The following is a 17,200-nucleotide window of genomic DNA, read 5'->3' as shown; positions in this document are numbered from 1 at the left end:
CTGGGCGGCCGGTCAAGCGCTCGAAGCATGGAAGCAAACTTCCATGGGTAGGGGAGGGTTGAGGGGTCGTGAGCGACTTAGTGCAGTACTCATCTTCTTATGATAAGCAGCTATGCCCCCCAGACCTGCTCCCTTAGCGTACCAATGAGCAGCACAGCCGGGTCATGTAGGGCCATGTCAGGACCTGGCGGTTAGGCAGATGTGCCACTCGGCCCTCTGCGGACGGTTGCCCTGCCTGCTGCATCGGCCAGCAGGTGCACCTGGGTGTGCCACTCACCAGGCATGGCCAGAAAGCCTACGGCACCCCTGGCCTACGGTGACCGAGGGGGCGCGTGTGCAGGCTTTGAGGCCTTTCTTTACCATATGCGCTGGATCACTGGATGAGCACATGGTCCACACCTGCTGAGAGTGAGGCACAACGGCCCCGGCCGACGGCCGTCACAGCGTATGCCATGCCCGCTGATAGCAGCGTAACCTGGTAGCCTGGCGGGATCACGACCTGGTCTTATAGGCAGGCGTGCCATCGCGGATGCGGAGTGCTGCCTGGTGCATCGACTAGGTCACTAGGTTACAGGTAGCCTGTGGTATCGTCGTATGGGGGGGTATTATCGTATGGCGACCCGTGCGTGCTGGGTTTTGCGAATCAAAGGCCCCACTCCTGGACTTAAGATGTCCATGCCATACCCTTGAAGCCTATGTGGTCAGGTTTGGGGTTGGTCGCTCTGCGACACCCAGGGTTTTTCTGACCGGCACGGACGCGTCGGTCGGATCGGACAGCATGGCCAACCTCGATAGAACGTTCAGCCGACCACACAAACTCAATATATGTATTAGATAGATGATTTTGGTGGGGCGCTTCGACGAGTTTAGGCGCCTTCGCGCCTTCGCGCTGAAACATTTTTGAATCGTCGCGCGGAAACATCATGCTATGGGCCAGCCGCCAGCCGCAGTAGCCTTTCTATAACATAAAATGGCTTGTTTGTCGCGGCCGGCCCCAGACAGCTGACGTCCCCGGAACCTTCCTTCAGACATCTTGACATCCCCCTGCGTTCCCTGGCAGGGAATATGTGCTGGGGAATAGGTTGAATCAATCATATGTGGTGCTGTAATCTGCCTTGTACATGTTCAGTGTGTGTGTAGGCGCTGGGGCGGCGCGGGCAGGTGCGTGTCGCAGCCAGTTGGGCCCCATACGAGAATACCACAGTTTTCCCCCAGACGGGCGTTTTGCACCCCCCGAGCGGAACCACGCCGGGCACAGGCTGCATTGCATACCCCGCACCCAGACCTTCACCCCATCTGTAGAACCCTCTTGTGGATATGTGGCCTGAAGCGCGGTCCGAAACAGCAACCCCAGACAGAAATATGACCCGATACGTGAAATTTGTACGATAATACCACAGGCTACCTGTACAGGTGCTCTCCCACGGGCCACGGCCGCTGCACATTGCCCACAGTAGCGTCGTTCACTCTCTTGCCTAGCCGTGTGAGCCGAGTGAGAAGCTCATGACTCCGGGGCTCCACGTGTGGGGATAACTTGGAGCGGAGCATGCATGACAAGTGGGCACCGGATGACTTAAGGGAGGGGTCACCAACGTACCTGGCCTCCTTCCCTTTCGGCCCGCTGCAACTCGAGGTGGGGGCGTGCCATACTCAGGCGGCAAGCAAATATTGTGTGCAAATTACGCAGCGCTTGAGCGGGCATTTGCCTGAATGAGTTTCCGAGTTACCCTTGAAGTTCCCCGCATCGGGGGGCGCACACGATAGCACGTTCCGATGGCCCTTGCCCATGCAGGAGTACGCGACTGTGACCGATTTCCCGGTTTCCCGGTTTGCAGTGGATGCGCATGTAAGACTTGGCTTGGTACCAGTTGACCAATTGGCCGAGCGTTTTGGCGTTTCGGGACACCCGTCCACGAAGCACTTTGCACAACGAGGCATCGCAACATCTTTTAAAATAGATCATTCTGTGGGACGGGAGTCGCCAAAAATGGCTGACTCCGCGTCGACTGCGACTGCTCCCACGCTTTACTGCGAGGCGAAGAAGGTCAAAAAGCTGTTCGGCACCTCCACTGGATTTTTGAGGCTAGATCGGGGAGCAACTCTCATGGTGCGGCGAGGCTGGGACGCCTTTCCTGAGCTGATTGACGGAAATGGCGGGGCTGCAAGCACCCTGGCTGACGGTGACGAAGGGAAGAGGAGCGCGCGCTGTAACTTTTGCAACTCTATCAAATCGCACGTGCAGCTGCACCTTACTTGCGGCTGCCGACAGGACATGACTGAGTGTGGGCAACCCCCGTGTGCCATCCAACCTGCACGCAGGCACCCTCGTCGCAGACTGTGTGCAGCGACAAGGGGCGACTGCTGGAGCTGGACGGTGGATCCCTAGCGGCCCAGGCGGCGGTGGTCTATGCTATACTTGTGCGCCTCACGCCACAGGGTGCGTAGACCTGAACGGTTGCCTTCGCACGGCTGCGACCGCCCCTGCCTCGGTCCACAGTCCTCCAACTCAGTAGATCATGCTTCATCCGCTGCTTGCTGTGCGCACATGATGGCCTATCGTGTCCTGTTTTGGGTGCGCAGATCAGCTCAACACGATCACTGACCAATCCGCCAAGTGCTGGAGCTACATCGCACCTGGGGTGGGTCAGCACGCGCGGCGGCCGGCGCCACGCCCCATGAGGCCGCACGCCGGCATGCTGATAATGCACCCTTTCCATACGAATGCACGCAATCCTGTTGTTACTCGAAGCCATTGGGCTGGCGACAACGCCATAAACACTCTGCTCAACCCGCACCACGCTGACACGACACCAATCCAAACGCCGGACTATACCGGGGACGACAGGGCCAGCGGCAGGGGCCGTTTGAGGCTCGCAAGCTACTGGCCTGGCACGGCAAGGGCCAGCTTCCAGGCAGCTTCCACGTGCAGCACGGGCCCAGCCGGGTCTGGCTGCCGCTGTCGCTGCTGGCCCGCCATCACGCGCTGCTGGAGCGCGCGGTGGCGGGCATGAGTGCTGATGGGCCGGGTGCGGCGGACGTGGCGTACGCTCCCGTGCACTGGTGCGTCGCGCGCTGGTATGCTGTGTTGCGCCGAATGTAGGTCCTGCAACTGCCGCCCTTTGTGTTGTCGTGGCTGTATCAATGGTCGTGTGTATGTGTTTGGGTGCAGGCCGGTGGCCCTCGACACGGATGTGTTGATGAGCGACGCGGACGTGGCGGATGAGATTGCGCGGCTGCGACACACTGACCGCTTCCTGGTGGTGAGCTGCTGCAGTGGTGGCCAGACTCGCAAGTGCAACGCATGCTTTGGAGGCGCGTCGTCAGAACCCGTACAGCGCCCGGTCGCATGCCCCACGCCCGTCCACCTTCAGCCGCAGCATGCCGACATGCTATGCCACCCCCGGGACGTAACGCACAACTCCCACCTCGCCGCACACAGGCGCTAGACGGCGCCGTGACCATGGAGGTGGACTCGGCCGGCGCCGCGGCGACAGGGGCGCCCACTGCCGACGTCGGGGTGCTGCAGCAGCTGCTGCAGGAGACGCAGCCGCTCAGCCTGCCCGCGCCCATGGACATCGACCTGGACCTCGCCGCACCGGCAGCCACCACGGCTGCCGGCCCCGCGCCGCGCCTGTACCTGGTGCTGGACACGAACGTGCTGCTGCGGCGTGACGGGCTGGAGCTGCTGCACACGCTGCGGCGGCGCTTCGCGGCGTCGTCGTCATCAGACGAGGCGGGGGCTGCCGGGGAGGGAGTTGGAGCGGCGGCGGCGGCTGCCGGCATTAGCTGTGTGGCGGTGGTGCCGTGGACGGTGCTGGCAGAGCTGGATGGACTGAAGAGCGAGCCCATCCGTGCCCGTGAGTTGCTTATGGATGCAGATGCGGGTGCCTCGGTCGTGCAGCAGCCCTTGCTTCTTGGCCATCTGTTCAAATGCTTGAACCGCACGTACAATGGCCCCATGAACTTGCAGACCTGGGCTGCTCCATAGCTGCGGGCGGTGATGATGATGGCGAGGAGCGGCCAGTGGCTGTGGCGGCGCGGTCCGCACTGTCGCTGCTGCGCTCAGCTCTGGAGGCCGGGGACCGCTTCTTCCGCGGACAGAGCCTGGCGCAGTTCAGGGCGGCCGCCTGCCATCCCGCCGCGGCCATACCGCTTGGTAGGTTGTTTGCACCAGTCACATGAATCAAATAAGGCTTGGAAGCAAACCAAAAATGCAAATGTGGTTGTTGTGGTTCGCCAGGCAGCCCTCTTGGGCGCTTGCTTTAGGCAGCGTGCCGCGCTGCGACGCACGCCACAGTCTCTCTTACCTTAACAAATACGTTGAGACACGGTGCTGTTGTCCAATTGCAGGTGCCGCGCGCATTACGCCGGATGACCGCATCCTGCAGTGCGCCCTGCACCTGCAGGTGTGTGTGGCGAGCAGCTTGTCGCAATGACGACTGTGTGACAGCATGTGCAGGCAGGAGTGCTAGAATCGCGAGCAAGGGCACGTGGTCTGGGAAACGAAAGGTCCGGCATGCTCGCCACCGCCCTTTTGGTTCATGCTTTCAAATCACGACACGCGGACAACATGCCGTGTGTCACGTGCGCAATCCGCAGGATGAGCTGGTTGGCAAGACGGAGGCGAGCGGGCGCGCCCACCGTGTGGCTCTGCTCTCCAATGACAACGCCCTGTGCATCAAGGTACGCAACTGCGTGACCCAGTCACTCTGCCTGCAATGGGTTTGTGGTACATTTCTGCAACAGCTCAACGCAAAAGGCATCGACGCTGCACCCAGCGATGCTAACCATCTGACCGGAGTACCGGACCGCTGTGCGGTGGGCTCTCTCGCGTGTGCTCCTGGCCCAACAGGCACAGGTGTGCGGCGTGGCGGCCGCCTCCACCCAGCAGCTGCGTGCGGCGACGCGCGCAGGCAGCGCAGGCGGCGGCAGCGGCGGCGCCGATGGCGCAAGCGCAGGCGCGCAGGGCGCAGCCTCGGATGAGGGCGTGTCAGAGCTGCAGGCGGCGCTGCTGGCACTGGCGGAGGGCCGCCAGCCCCCAGTGCTGGAGGCGGGACCGGCCGCCGAGGGCGCCACGGGACCCGGCGGCGGCGGCGGTAACAGCGCAAGGGCGTCGCAGAGCGGCGTCGGCTCGGCTGCCGCGGCCTCAATCATGCCGGACGCAGCCACTGCGGCGCCATTCTCTGTTCGCATGTCCGACAGCGGTACCGGCACCGCCAGCCCGGCAGGTGCAGCAGCAGCAGTTGGAGCAGCGGCTGTAGGCGGCGAGGCGGCGGTGCCCTCGCCCTCAGGCGCCGCCGGCGACGAGCTTGTGGGTCCGTACGAGGAGGTTCCTGTGTCGGAGGACCCGCTGCTGTACGTGCTGCGTGCGGAGCTGTACCGCCTCACGCGCGCACTGGCGCCGGTGGTCCGGGACATCATGGTGCGTTCGAAGTGCGCGCAAGGGGGAACTTGGGACGCAGATGGTGTTGGTGTGCGCCGGGGAGTGCCTGTGTCACTACGGTATGTGTGGGCGTGGGCGCGGCACGTAGCTTGGGGCCGGGGCTCTTGCGGACCAGCCACTACGATATGGAGGTATGGCGTATCGCTAACGCGCGCACCCACAATTTCACTCCGGTCAGGTTGCCGAGTATGAGGAGCTTTGGACGGGCGTGCTGGTCAAGTGAGTCGTGACTCGGGACTGATGGGGGATGCTATGGCGCTTCGTTCGCGCGGACTCAAAAGCTCAGAGACGGTCTTCACAGAAGCCACAGCTGCCGCATTCAGCAAGCGTTTACACCTGAGGGTTTTGTCGCATCTACCCCAATGTCCAGATCCGTTTCGTTTTGAAGCGCCTCCACCCAAGTGCTCACACCCGCCCAACCTGCACTCCAGTTCCGGCTCTCGGTTTCAGTTAGGTCTGGTCCTCGACCATCCCCACCCATATCTTTGTCCTGTCTTGCGCCCTGCTCGCAGGCCGCCGCCGTGGTCTGGCGCCGATCTGCTGGAGGTGCTGCAGCGGCACATGGAGTCGGTGTTCGCGGGCCGCCTGGGGCGCGGCATGGCGCGACAGGCGGCGCCCGCGCTGGACGCCATGCTCAAGGACTTGTGGTGGGTAGGGTGGGTGGTAGTATGTACGATAGGCGCGAGGGTGACGCGCAAGGGCCGCGTAGCGGGTGCTACCGCTGCACCGGTGCTGCGTGCCAGGCGGTGTGGTCTGGGAAACCGTTAGGCCATTGCAACCCCAGTGAGTCCGGTACGCTTCTGCACTCTGCCCATGGCCCCCCATGCGGACCTGCTGGAAGCCGTAACCGTGATCGGCCGCAGCGCTCGGCCACTGGCAATGATGCCGCTCCTGGTCAAAGACGGCTCCGTGGTACTGTGCTGTCCATCGCTGGTGCGGCCCACAGGTTTTTCGAGCGCGGCCGCGGCCGGCCCCGCCGAGAGCTGAAGCATCTGGAGCGGGCCGAGGCGTTCGTGCAGCAGATCGACGAAATGCTGGCGGCCTTCGGTGCGTTTTCGAGCACTGCAACCTGTCCCCTGAATGGGTGCTGGGTTTTTGGATGCGTGTGCTTGTCGCGCACGTGTCGGAATATGTGGCGGTGGTGCAGTGCAGTCAGTCAGCTCGGGCGTGTCGTGCTGTATGCATCGGGCGTCAGCTTGCAGGCACTGTACACATGTGTCCTTGTGTACGGTGCGTTTGTGTGACAGGCGTGGTAAATCCGCCTCCAGCGACGCCCATTCCTCCAGCATTGCTGGCGCTGCGCCCGGGCGGTGGCGCGTGGCCGGGGCCGGGGTCGGCGTGGCCAGCTTCAGCCACCGCAGGCGCCGGCGGCATGATGGGGCCTGGTGCGGGCCACGCGCCGCCGCCGCCGCCGCCGCATGCGGGCCTGCAGTCCAGCCTCTCAGGCGGCATGGGCGGTATGGGCGCTATGGGCGTCACCGGCTTGGGCCTGGGCGGCGGCCTGAGCCTTGTCAGCGGCGGCCTGGGCGGAGGGGCTGGTGCAACACCTGGAGCTCAGAGCGGCGCGCCGGCGGGCCGGGGGCCTGGTCACACCATCTCTCCAGCCGCTGCCCGGGCCGCGGCAGTGGCGCAGTCGATCGGGCTGGCAGTGAATTTGCCGGGCAGTGCGAACGCGGGCGCAGCACTGGCAGCCAGGAGTCCCTCAGGCGCGGCGGCAGGAGGCAACGGCTCGGGGCGCGGGGCGATGGGCATGCCGCAAAATATGCAGATGCTCCAGCAACAGCAGCAGCAACAGCAGGCGCTGCACCACATGCAGCAGGCGCAGCAAGTGCAGGAGCAGCGGCGGCAGCAGCAGCAGCAGCAGCAGCAGCAACAGCAGGCCAACCAGCAGCAGCAACAGCAAGGCGGCGGTATCGACATGAAGGTACGCGTGCTACTGGGCACTACAGCGGTTGTCATGCCGTGTGTAGGCAGGCCAAGATGATGCCGATTTGGCAGAGCTGCTTTGCCGTGTCTTTCACGACGCCATGTCGCCATACCGTGTTCGTACAGGCGGTGCTGATGGCGGCACAGGCCGCCGGCGCGAGTGGAGGCGCTACTGACCCGGCCCTTGCGCAGCTGCTGCAGATGCTGGTGCAACAGCAACAGCAGGTGCGTGATGTATTGCTGCTCGTTTGCTGCACTTGCTTCGGAGCCAAGTGCAACTTGATGGACTGGATGGAAGTGCATGGTACCAAATATGTATGCGCCTTGCTGTTCAACTCACTTCATGTTCGGTCTGTAGGGTGGTGCAAGCGGTGCGCGCCCAACAGTGCCGGCCCGGTCCCACAGCGAGAGCGGCCGCCAAGGAGGTTCGCGTGCGCCGGCCGCGACAGGCGATGCCAGCACGGACGCCGCGCTAGCACAGCAGTTGCTGGCGCAGCAGCAGCAGATGCTGGTGCAACAGCAGATGCAGAAGCAGCAGATATTGCAGCGCTTCCACAGCGTCCCGCAGCCGGCGGAGCCCAGCAACATGCCTTCGTCGGCACAGGCCGAGGCCGCCGCGATTCAGCTGCAGCTTCTGCAGCTTCAAGCGGCCCAGCAGCAGAAGCAGCAGCAGCAAGCGTCACAGGCGCAGCAGCAACAGCAGCTGATGGCCCTACAGCAAGCCGTGCTGGCCCAAGCGCAAGCTCAGGTGCAGGCACAGGCGCAGCACCAGCAGCAAGCGCTGCAGCATCTGTCTCGTGCATCTAGCGCAACCAGCGGCGCTGGGGGCGAGGGCTCGGGCAGCGCGCAGCCGGGGCTCAGTCCAGCTGCATCGCTGACGCTGGGCCACTCCGGCAGCGGCCTAGGAGGGCTAGCGGGTCCGGGCGGAGCGGCGGGAGGCGCAGCGTCTGCCGCGCTGCAGGCAATGCTGCTAGACTCGCAGCAGCGCCAACAGGCACAGCAGGCCCAGCAGGCCCAACAGCTCCAGCAGCAGCTGCAGCTGCAAATGCTGCTGCAGCAACAACAGCAGGCTCACCAACAGCAGAAGCAACAGCAGCAGAAGGCCATAGGCTCGCGTGCGGAAGCTGCCGGCGGTAGCGCTTCAGCGTTGACGGCTGGCCTGGCGCCAGAGCTGATGGCCCTGCTGCAGCAGCAACAGCAGCAACAGCAGCTGTTACAGATGCAGATGCAGCAGCAGTACGCCTTCGGCGCCATGTCGGGAGCTGGTCACCACCAGGAGGAGAATGACGCGGAGCAGGGCGCCGGAGACCCGCGACTCCGCGCTAGCCTTGTGGCGGCGGCGGCGACCGCCGCTGCCGATCGCCTGGCGGGCAAGCGGTCGTCGATGGACGCCATGCACACCGATTGATGATGCGGCAGGAAGGAGGATAGGGAAAAGCTAGACCGCTTTGCAAGGAGCGCCGCCAACAGACGAGGTCCTTATGCTCAGTGTTTCCATTCGAGGAATCGACTCATACTATGGTTTTGAAGAGTGAAAGGGAGCAGAGAGACCGATTGGTTTCGCCAGCATGGCTGTGCCCATTGTGCATGCTTGCGAGGCTTGTTGAGGGAGCTGTTGACGAGACTGCGCGTTGTACTAAGTCATTTTTTTGTCCTCGCTCGCTTCACTGTGTAGGCCACTGATGGCACCGTGCATGAGTGCTTGTCACGGTCTGAGGATGCTTATAGAATAGATTTCTTTCTACAATGACCGGGATACTGGGTCGGGTACTGTAGTACCGTGGGTTGGATTTGGGAGAGTGTACAAATGCAAGCAGCAACACTGGCGGGGGGGGGGCGACGGCGCCCACAATTTTAAGGAGCTGTTCGTACACGCCGAAGGACGTCGGAGGCGTCTGAAGAGGACGGCAATGAAACTGCTTGTGGGGATGGTGCACGGGTAAAGGCTGATGCGGGTTTGCATATGCGGCCCTTTGGTTGGCAGACATGAACATCATCGCGCCGTGGGATATGCAGAAGTGGCCAATGCATTGATTGACATGTAGTCACTTGGGCTGGGGTCGTGCTGGAATTGGGGGTGCGGCCCGTCGCGGTAGTATCACTTTTGAGTTGGGAGCTGTACTCAAGGACAGGCGGCTGCAGGCAAAGCATGGAGCACGTGCTCTGGCAGCACGATAGCACGGCGGTCGTTGTGGGTTATAAGGATTAAGGATGCAACGCACACTACGCCACCTGGACGGGTTCATACTTGAACGCGAAGCCCTACAACACGGTGATTTGGCCCTTCATCGGCTGCCCATCATGTGCACAAGTACCACTATTCAGTGATACAGGGCACAGGCGCAATGCAGCCGTGCTGCGAAGGTTGAAATTCATGTCACTGTGTCAGGGCCGTATACCGTGTAGTGGCTGTGGCTGCGAAGGGAGTGTACGTGTTGGAGCAGAGGATGGTTGCCGCCTGCTGTCTGCATCAGTGACATGCGATTGGGCCATGATGGAAGGAAATGCACACTTGGAGGCAATCGTCCCGCATACGGTATGCATGGCGGTTTGTACAGCCCCGCCAGGCACGTGTCCGCTCGGTCCGGCTGTCATACATCAACCGTCTTGGCAACTGAGGCACTGTTCTAGGACCATGTTGCCCACCAAAACGGAGTGTGGCTTCTTGTAATGTCGCATTCTGCATTCATATGTCACTTTATTGGCTGCCATGGTGCTACGCTACTACATACTAACGCTCTCACTTAATGTACGGCACGGCAAACAAACACGCAGCCGCACAACGCCAAGGGCCTAGCTTGACCCTAGTGTTGCCTCAAAAGCAAGTTTGTCACTTCACGATCCGGCATGGATCCATAAGGGGCGGTGCGGCCAGCATGTGCACTTGACAACCAACACCTTAGTCGCTCATACTACTGCGCTTCATTCATCGGTCAAATCCACCACCTCCGGGACATGGCCACCGCCACCAGCATTGCATGCCTGCACCGCCTGCAGCCGCTGCGCCTGCAGCAGCTGATGTTGCCGTTGAAGCTGCGCCCAAGCTCCCATGCCCGGTGCGGTGAGTGCGCGCGTGCCAGCAGTGCCTGGCTTTGAGGCCTGCAGAGGCGGGCCCTGCATCTGTGGCGGCACCAGCCCATGTGCGCTGCCATCAGTGCGTGTCCACGTGGCGCTGCCGGCCAGTTGGCCGCCTCCGTGCACTGGAGCCACGCGTGCCGCTCCCTGCTGGGCCAAGCCAATCTGCGCCACGGGCGCGGGTGCCTGCACCTGATGCACAGGCGCGGCCGCGGCTGGCTGCTGGTGCCACTGCGCCGCTGGAAGCAGTGCCAATGCGGGTTGCTGCATGGCCTGCTGCGGCGCGGGCTGCAGTGCATGGCTCATGGCACCCGTGGCAGCTACGCCCGCAGCAATGCCCGCAGCCGCCCGCAGCATGCCCCGCACCTCACGCAGCTCCTCGACTTCCGAGTGGTACGTCGCCACGCGCTGGTCGTACACGTCGCGGCTCTTGGACACGTGCACCCTCGAGCTGCGCCCCTGGCCGCTGCAGGAGGCCAGCACGCGGAAGCCGTACCGCTGCTGTGCGTGCGAGGAGAGGTGCTGGTCCACAAACTTGCGCGCTTCCGCGATGCTGGTGAAGCCGCCAAACCAGTGCTCCTGTCCGGCGTCCCGCAGGAACTGCGCCACCTGTGCGTGAACGGGGCTGTGTGTGTGAGGCAATATGGGTGAACCGCGCGGTTCCAGCATTGAACGAATGATGCTCGAACCCACACGACCCCACAACACCTATCGCAGCCTGCAAGGGCACCAAAGCGTTGTTAAGCAGGACTTGAGCACGTAACAATGCACCGCACGAGAAATGCCTAGCAGTATGCCTGCCCACCTTGGGGTCGTGCGGGTACGACACGTGCGGCAGCGAGAAGTCCGGCCGCGGCACACCGCCAGCCACCCGCGGCTCCAGGTACTGCATCCGGGCCTCCGCCAGCCGCACCGCATCGGGGTGCTGTCGGCGCAGCGCCCGGTGCACCACCGGCTCCTTAAGAAGCGCCTGCAGCAGTGCCTGGCAGTCACCACGCCGCAGCACTGCGGACGTGAAGGTGGCGGCCAGACCGCTTAAGATGCCGCCGGCACCCGCACCAGATGCGCTGCTGGCGTCCGACTTGTCTGCGTACACCAGCCTGGCTAGGAAGCATACGTCAGCCGCCAGCAGCAGCGCAAAGCTGCGGCCAGCTACAGCAGCCGGGGCTGCAGCCGCGGCAGCAGCTGCTGCCTCAGCGACACTCGCGGTCATGCCCTCGCTAGCACCAATAACGACGCCACGGATTGTGTGAAGGATCCGGTCTTGCAACGCTACCGGCATCTCCACGTGCATCGCCAGCATGTAGCAGCCCGTCAGCTGCCGCTCCACGTGCTGCGTGGCAAGGCTTAGGACGCCCTCGCCGAACGAGTCTGATGAAGCCATACTCGAGGCTGCACCGGCAACCGCTGCCTGCAGACCCGCGTCCTTCAGGTTTAGGCCGGCAACCCCCGACAGCGCCTTCAGCAGCCGCATGCCGGCCCGCACACGCCACTCCTCGCCACACAGCATCACCACCTGGGGTGCAGTGACCAGCTGCAAAGCTCGCTGTAGTGCTGCGCGACCGCCCTCCTCCGCAGCCGCCGCACCCCACGACTTCTGCTTGCTGCGCTGCGTGCGGCCCGCTCCAGCCTGCAACGCCCAGCTAACCGCTGCCTCAACCGCCAGCTTGGCCTCCCACTCGACGCGACCAAGCCCCTGCGCCTCCGGCTCGTGAGGCTGCAAGCACTCAATCCGGCTGAGGTGCTGCTGCAGGACTGCGGGGTCATGCCGGTGGCCCCAGGACGGGCCGCTTGCGGAGGGGCTGGGCACAGGGCCGGAGCCGCCGGCTTTCAGGTGCTGCAGCCGCCGCTCCGCAAGCTCCAGCGCGGCGGCGGCGCTGTCCGGCGTGTACGGCAGCAGCCCGCGGCGCGAGCGGGGCCAGGCCACCACCAGCGCGCGGTGGTACGTGTAGGTCAGCTCGGGCCCCGCGTTGCCGGTGTAGCCCTCATACTCCCGCTTGTCCGGCTGCAGGCCGCGCGGGAATAGCTCCTGCCCATCCAGCAGGCACTCCTCCAGTGGCAGAGAGATACCGCTGCAGCCGAAGCGATGCTCCGCCAGCCGCCCGAACAGGGGCGACACCCACAAGCCTGTGTCAATGCTCTCATCGAGCACGTCGTCCATCTGGGCCGTGCGCGCCAGCGTCGCGTGGTCTTCGACCTCCTCGTCATCCTCGTCATACCAGCGGCGGTAGCGGCTGCGCTTGCCGTAGCAGGCACCGGCACTGGTGCTGCCAACCACCTGTGGGACAAGGCAGCCGCGCATGCTTCACAGTCACGGTTACGGAAGCCTGAAAGGTGTGAGTCAGAGAGTGTAGAGCGCGCTCAGTCCCCTCCTTCCATCCCTTGCACCCGAACCTGCTGGCAGCGCACCTCCTTGGCAATTAGCACCAGGTGCACATCCAGCAGCGGGCAAGCAACCAGCAGCTGCACCTTGGCTGCGTCGTAGCCCTTGAGCGCCCCGAAGCCCAGGTTGGTCTTCGTGTACTTGTGCACCAGCGGTATCGCCACGACCGGGTCTGCAGCCCCGCCCTCGTCCTCCCACACGCGCACCGCCGCCGTCACGGCATCGGCCGCAGCAGCCATGTTTGAGAAGTGGGACAGAGGGCCGGTCATCTGAGCTGTGGGCTGCGGCCGTACCAGGTTGAAGGCGAGCACCACACGCATCCCAGACTCCACCACGGACAGCTCGTGCTCGCAGTCCGCGTAAAAGGCGGCATAGCGAATGCCGGACGCCGGTGCGGCCGTCGCGGCCGCTGCCGTGTCCCACTCCACCTTCTGACCCAGATGGCTGATGCTCAGCTTGCCGCCGGTGTGACCAGCCGCCACCGGCAGCTGCACCAGCAGGGTGCCAAACATGCCCGGCTCCTTCTCTGTGTCGCGGTGGGACTTGAAGTGCCCGCCGCGCTCATACACCAGCAGCTTGTAGAGCCGAGCCTCTATGCCTGCGCCGCCGCCCGGTACACCCAGCGCAGCTGCCACGCCTGCAGCGCCCAACAAGGTATGACGGAGTGCTTTATTTGTTTGGGAAAGTTACACTCAACAGGCATTGAAGCACAACAAGTGGGCGATAGGGCTGTGGAGCGTGGGTGCACATGCGCACCCACGGTAATGCGGCGCAGCGTTGCGTCCCAGTCCGCCGAGAACCGCACACGGCCGGGGTCCAGCTGGGTTGCCTTGCGCACGTTGGGGTCCAGCTCTGTATTGAAACCCTTGCCGTAGGGCGCGGGCATGCCAGCGAATGCAAGGTCCTCCGCCTGCTCTGCGTCTATGGGGAGCGCCACTTTGCCCACGCCACGCACGGCGATCTGGGGCAGCGGCCCAGCATCCACGCCAGCGACCTGTCGAGGATAAAGTTCTTTCGTGCATACCAAAATGAGTGTCTCGCCGAGCTCAAGCCCAAGCTCACCGCGAAGCTGGCGCCCTCATGTTTCGCGTTGTCGAGTGCGCTTTGCAGCTGCGCCTTCCAAGTAGCCGCCATGCTGTGTATTTTGGCTATAAAATTCACGCACTTAGTTATGAGCTAGCCATGGTGCGACGACAGAAAGACGGAGCGAACAAAGCTGCAGAGGAGCCACTTTAAAATTCAAGACATGCAGAGCCCGGTCGAAATTCTAGTTGTTATTTTATTGTCCACCCTTGTCATCAGTCATGTCAGTCTCGTTTCCCGCCGAGACCACTCGAACAGCCATGCGCTGTGTGTGATCTGCTTGCCCGGGTCCGGCGACTCCCCGCCTCCCATGCTTACCAGTCCCGCCTGCGCACGTTGCCATACGCACTGTGCCCCCACTCCACTTGACCTGCTGGCACTGCGTTCAACTCAATATTCAACACCCCATTGCATCGTGCCGTGTAACATAGAAGTTACCTGGCTCGCTCGCGCAGCCTGCACTTCCTGGTCGCATGCGGTGTTTGGAACCCCTGGCCTTGCCTGGGAATGTAGTTTTAGATGTATAGGGAGCTCACTAGGTAGACTTTGCGCGCTAGAGAATAGAGATAAGACGAGAGCTGTCTCATGTCGATTATCGAGCGACAGGCCGACAGCCCGCAAGTACCACCATCCAGCTTGCAATACTGTAAATAACACCTCACATCAATATACAGCAACATAAATGGATATGGAAGGCCCCGCACCAGGTCTCGCGCCCGCTGCGCCCGCGGTGAAGCTGCTTTTATCGATGTTGCCTACCCTGACCGCCACAGAGAGCAAGCGTCTTAAGACCTCGCACGGACTTGAATTTAAGCTCGCCTGGGTTCAGGTGCGCAATGACGACCAGTTCTGAGCCGGCGGTGTCCGCTTGAAGGCCTGCAGTTCACGTTGTGGCTGCACATGGAGGATGCATAAACGGGTATATTGTGTGAAGGGACGGTTTGGGTAGCCGAAGCGATAAGCTGACCGACCGAGACTGGAGCCGCCCCCCTCTGGCCCCCCCCCCCCCCATGAGCCAACCCTGCTCGATCTTGGGTTGGGCGGTGGTGGTGCCGTGAGCCTGTCTCTTCAGAACGCTACATGCAGTTCCCGGACCACAATCTCATCCTGTGTTTCGGCATGTGTGTGCAGGGGCAAGTCGTGTCGGTCGTTCAGGAGGGCAGCAACGCTGAGCTCACAGTTTCGGACGGCAGCGGTCCAATCTTGACTGTTTGCTTTCGCCCCGCCCCGGGCCAAACAGTGCCAGAGCCCGGGCAGTATGTCTTGCTGGTGGGCAGGCTGGGCCATCGCCGAGTACCTGGTGAGCTGCAGGGGCCTGGGCCGGGGGCTGGGTCGCATGCGGGGCCGTGATGCTTGCCTGAACAATCCGTGCATTCGTGACCAAGCCATCCTGATTCCGCCCTTGCTGCAGCTGCTCGAAGTCAGGACGACGAGGCTGCGGGCAAGAAGCGGCGCAAGGAGTGGCAGCTGGCTGCGCAGAAGATAAAGTTGCTGGGCGGGGCGGCGCGGCGTGCGGAGCTATGGCAGCAGGAAGTGCTAATGCTGCATGAGACGATTTACCCCACACTGGTGCAGAGAGGCCTTACACCGACACAATAGCGGCTGGTTGCCATCATTTGGCAAGGCTGGGCTGCTGGAGTAGAGGCAAGTACGGCCAAGGGCACAGCCTTGTGGACACGAGATGAGCTTGTCGCACGTAGTTACAGCCCACCCTTGCCAGCGGACTGTCTCTGTCCGGCCGACCCCTGTGCGCAACCCATCCACGGGCAGGCACTGCCTTGACCTGTAATCAACGCTGCGCCTGATTCGGAGCAGGTCTTGCTGCTCGTAAAGATTGTCCCAATATCTCACCGCCGCATCCGCCTCTGATGGCCTTTCCCTCACAGCCGCTAGACTCTCCAGACCTGCCAGATCCAGACATGCCAGGTCACACCAGAACCTGCATGTATCTTAGCCACATGCTGCTGCCATGGACCAGCCCGCGACGCGCGCCATCAGTTATCCAAGTGCTTGTAAATAATGCCCCAACCTCCGCTGTGACCGGCGCAGCCACGTACTGCTACTTACTGCTCGACTGCGGTCGCTGCGTTCCGGAGTGTTCCGGTCAGCGCCGCCGTGAACAGCAGCAGTCGCGCTATCACGCGCTATCTACCTATACCGCGCCACAGCAGGGAGTGCGGCGGCAGCTCAAGTGCACGCCAGCCTCCTTACTTGAGCAGCGCGCGCAGCGTTATGGCAAGCGTGTTGTGGGAGACCACCGCCGCACAGGGGCTGCTGAGGGGCCCACACGCTCCGGCGTTGCCACTTCGCGGCCGTCCGTCCGCGCCCACGCACGGTCGTGGCGGCCAGCCGCTGCTGGTATCCACCAGCATCCAGTAGCGCCTGCTGCAGGAACACCTGCGGCCAGGGAGCAGTGCGGCTTCAGGCCACGCCACGCCACACCGCGACCAGCTCCCACAGGAAGTATGGCCAGTCTTGCCTGGTCTTGCTCGCATGCATCAAGTATCGACGCGGTCAGGGTAAACACGCATTGCGTACAAGCACATGGCGCAGGTCACCGCGGCCACCATTGTGCGTACCCCTATATTATCTTGCGTCTAAGAATAGAAATAGAAATAGATACACCCTGCCGTAGGCAAGTGGTGCGCATTAAGGGAATGGGGGAAGATGAGGAGGTGGGCCAGGCCCGCCTCTGTACGCCCCCACTACCGAGCATTTGGCGGCGGGCGTGCAGGCCAGGCCTGCACCCCGCCAGGAAGTTACATCCCGCCTGGGTCGCCAGGTGGCAGTCCCCGTTCGAGGCGCCGTCTGCTCAGGAGTACGGTATGTGGTTGAGGGTGGCGACTGCGTGGTCGTGTAGGGTGTCGCAGCACTGCCTGTGGGAAGTAACGCCCAGGGAGGTGAGCAGGGGGTGGCGGTCCTTGCGGATTGTACCTGCAAAGTCGAGGCTGATGGCGCTCTGCGGGGTGTATTGCACTTTCCATCCCGCTCCCCGCAGGTCGGCTGCAAGGGCCTGGAGCTGTTGTGCTTTTTTGGGCTGAGCCCCCTGAGCGAAGCGATCCAGGGGGGGCGAAGCCCCCCAGGATTGCCCCTGTCCGTGCGTGCGTGCGTGCGTGCGTGCCTGCCTGTGTCGACAAAAAGTACCATACTGGCACAAACCGCGAGTGCCACGTATTATTAATTGCAATTACCTATTGTAGAAAAATAGACGGCAGGGAAAACTCGGCCGGAGCGAGAAGCGACCTCGTGAGTCCATGGACATCTTGACTTTCTTCAGTTCGCGAGTATAG

General features: G+C 62.8%; 2 protein-coding genes across 2 annotated transcripts; one reads left to right on the top strand and one right to left on the bottom strand.

Moving 5' to 3' along the window:
- Positions 1-1,913: 1,913 nt before the first annotated feature.
- Positions 1,914-10,049, top strand: CHLRE_17g724950v5 (uncharacterized protein). Its single transcript, XM_043072325.1, has 16 exons — positions 1,914-2,107; positions 2,320-2,437; positions 2,581-2,639; positions 2,846-3,060; positions 3,170-3,260; positions 3,440-3,857; positions 3,971-4,156; positions 4,351-4,406; positions 4,600-4,683; positions 4,853-5,422; positions 5,622-5,662; positions 5,956-6,090; positions 6,390-6,490; positions 6,691-7,367; positions 7,496-7,594; positions 7,728-10,049. Exons 1-16 carry the CDS (start codon positions 1,988-1,990, stop codon positions 8,775-8,777), a joined length of 4,020 nt encoding a protein of 1,339 aa, XP_042914784.1. The 5' UTR covers positions 1,914-1,987; the 3' UTR covers positions 8,778-10,049.
- Positions 10,050-10,051: 2 nt separating this feature from the next.
- CHLRE_17g724900v5 (uncharacterized protein) lies at positions 10,052-14,063 on the bottom strand. The gene is made up of 5 exons (XM_043072324.1): positions 13,890-14,063; positions 13,584-13,821; positions 12,854-13,464; positions 11,250-12,722; positions 10,052-11,053 (listed from the first exon to the last, which is right to left on the bottom strand). Exons 1-5 carry the CDS (start codon positions 13,959-13,961, stop codon positions 10,292-10,294), a joined length of 3,156 nt encoding a protein of 1,051 aa, XP_042914783.1. The 5' UTR covers positions 13,962-14,063; the 3' UTR covers positions 10,052-10,291.
- Between the last annotated feature and the right edge of the window lie 3,137 nt (positions 14,064-17,200).

Source organism: Chlamydomonas reinhardtii, chromosome 17 (genome assembly GCF_000002595.2).
Source record: "Chlamydomonas reinhardtii strain CC-503 cw92 mt+ chromosome 17, whole genome shotgun sequence".
NCBI lineage: Eukaryota > Viridiplantae > Chlorophyta > Chlorophyceae > Chlamydomonadales > Chlamydomonadaceae > Chlamydomonas > Chlamydomonas reinhardtii.
The sequence above is the reverse complement of the archived record's forward strand: the minus strand, read 5'-3'. Positions and strand labels throughout refer to the sequence as shown.

Coding starts and splice junctions, on each gene's coding strand:
- CHLRE_17g724950v5 (XM_043072325.1), top strand. CDS start 1,988: ATGGCTGACTCCGCGTCGACTGCGACTGCTCCCACGCTTTACTGCGAG. Junction 6,091..6,389: donor GCCATGCTCAAGGACTTGTG/GTGGGTAGGGTG, acceptor TGCGGCCCACAG/GTTTTTCGAGCGCGGCCGCG. Junction 7,595..7,727: donor TGGTGCAACAGCAACAGCAG/GTGCGTGATGTA, acceptor TTCGGTCTGTAG/GGTGGTGCAAGCGGTGCGCG.
- CHLRE_17g724900v5 (XM_043072324.1), bottom strand. CDS start 13,961: ATGGCGGCTACTTGGAAGGCGCAGCTGCAAAGCGCACTCGACAACGCG. Junction 13,465..13,583: donor GCTGCGCCGCATTACCGTGG/GTGCGCATGTGC, acceptor TGGGCGCTGCAG/GCGTGGCAGCTGCGCTGGGT. Junction 12,723..12,853: donor TGGTGCTAATTGCCAAGGAG/GTGCGCTGCCAG, acceptor CTTGTCCCACAG/GTGGTTGGCAGCACCAGTGC.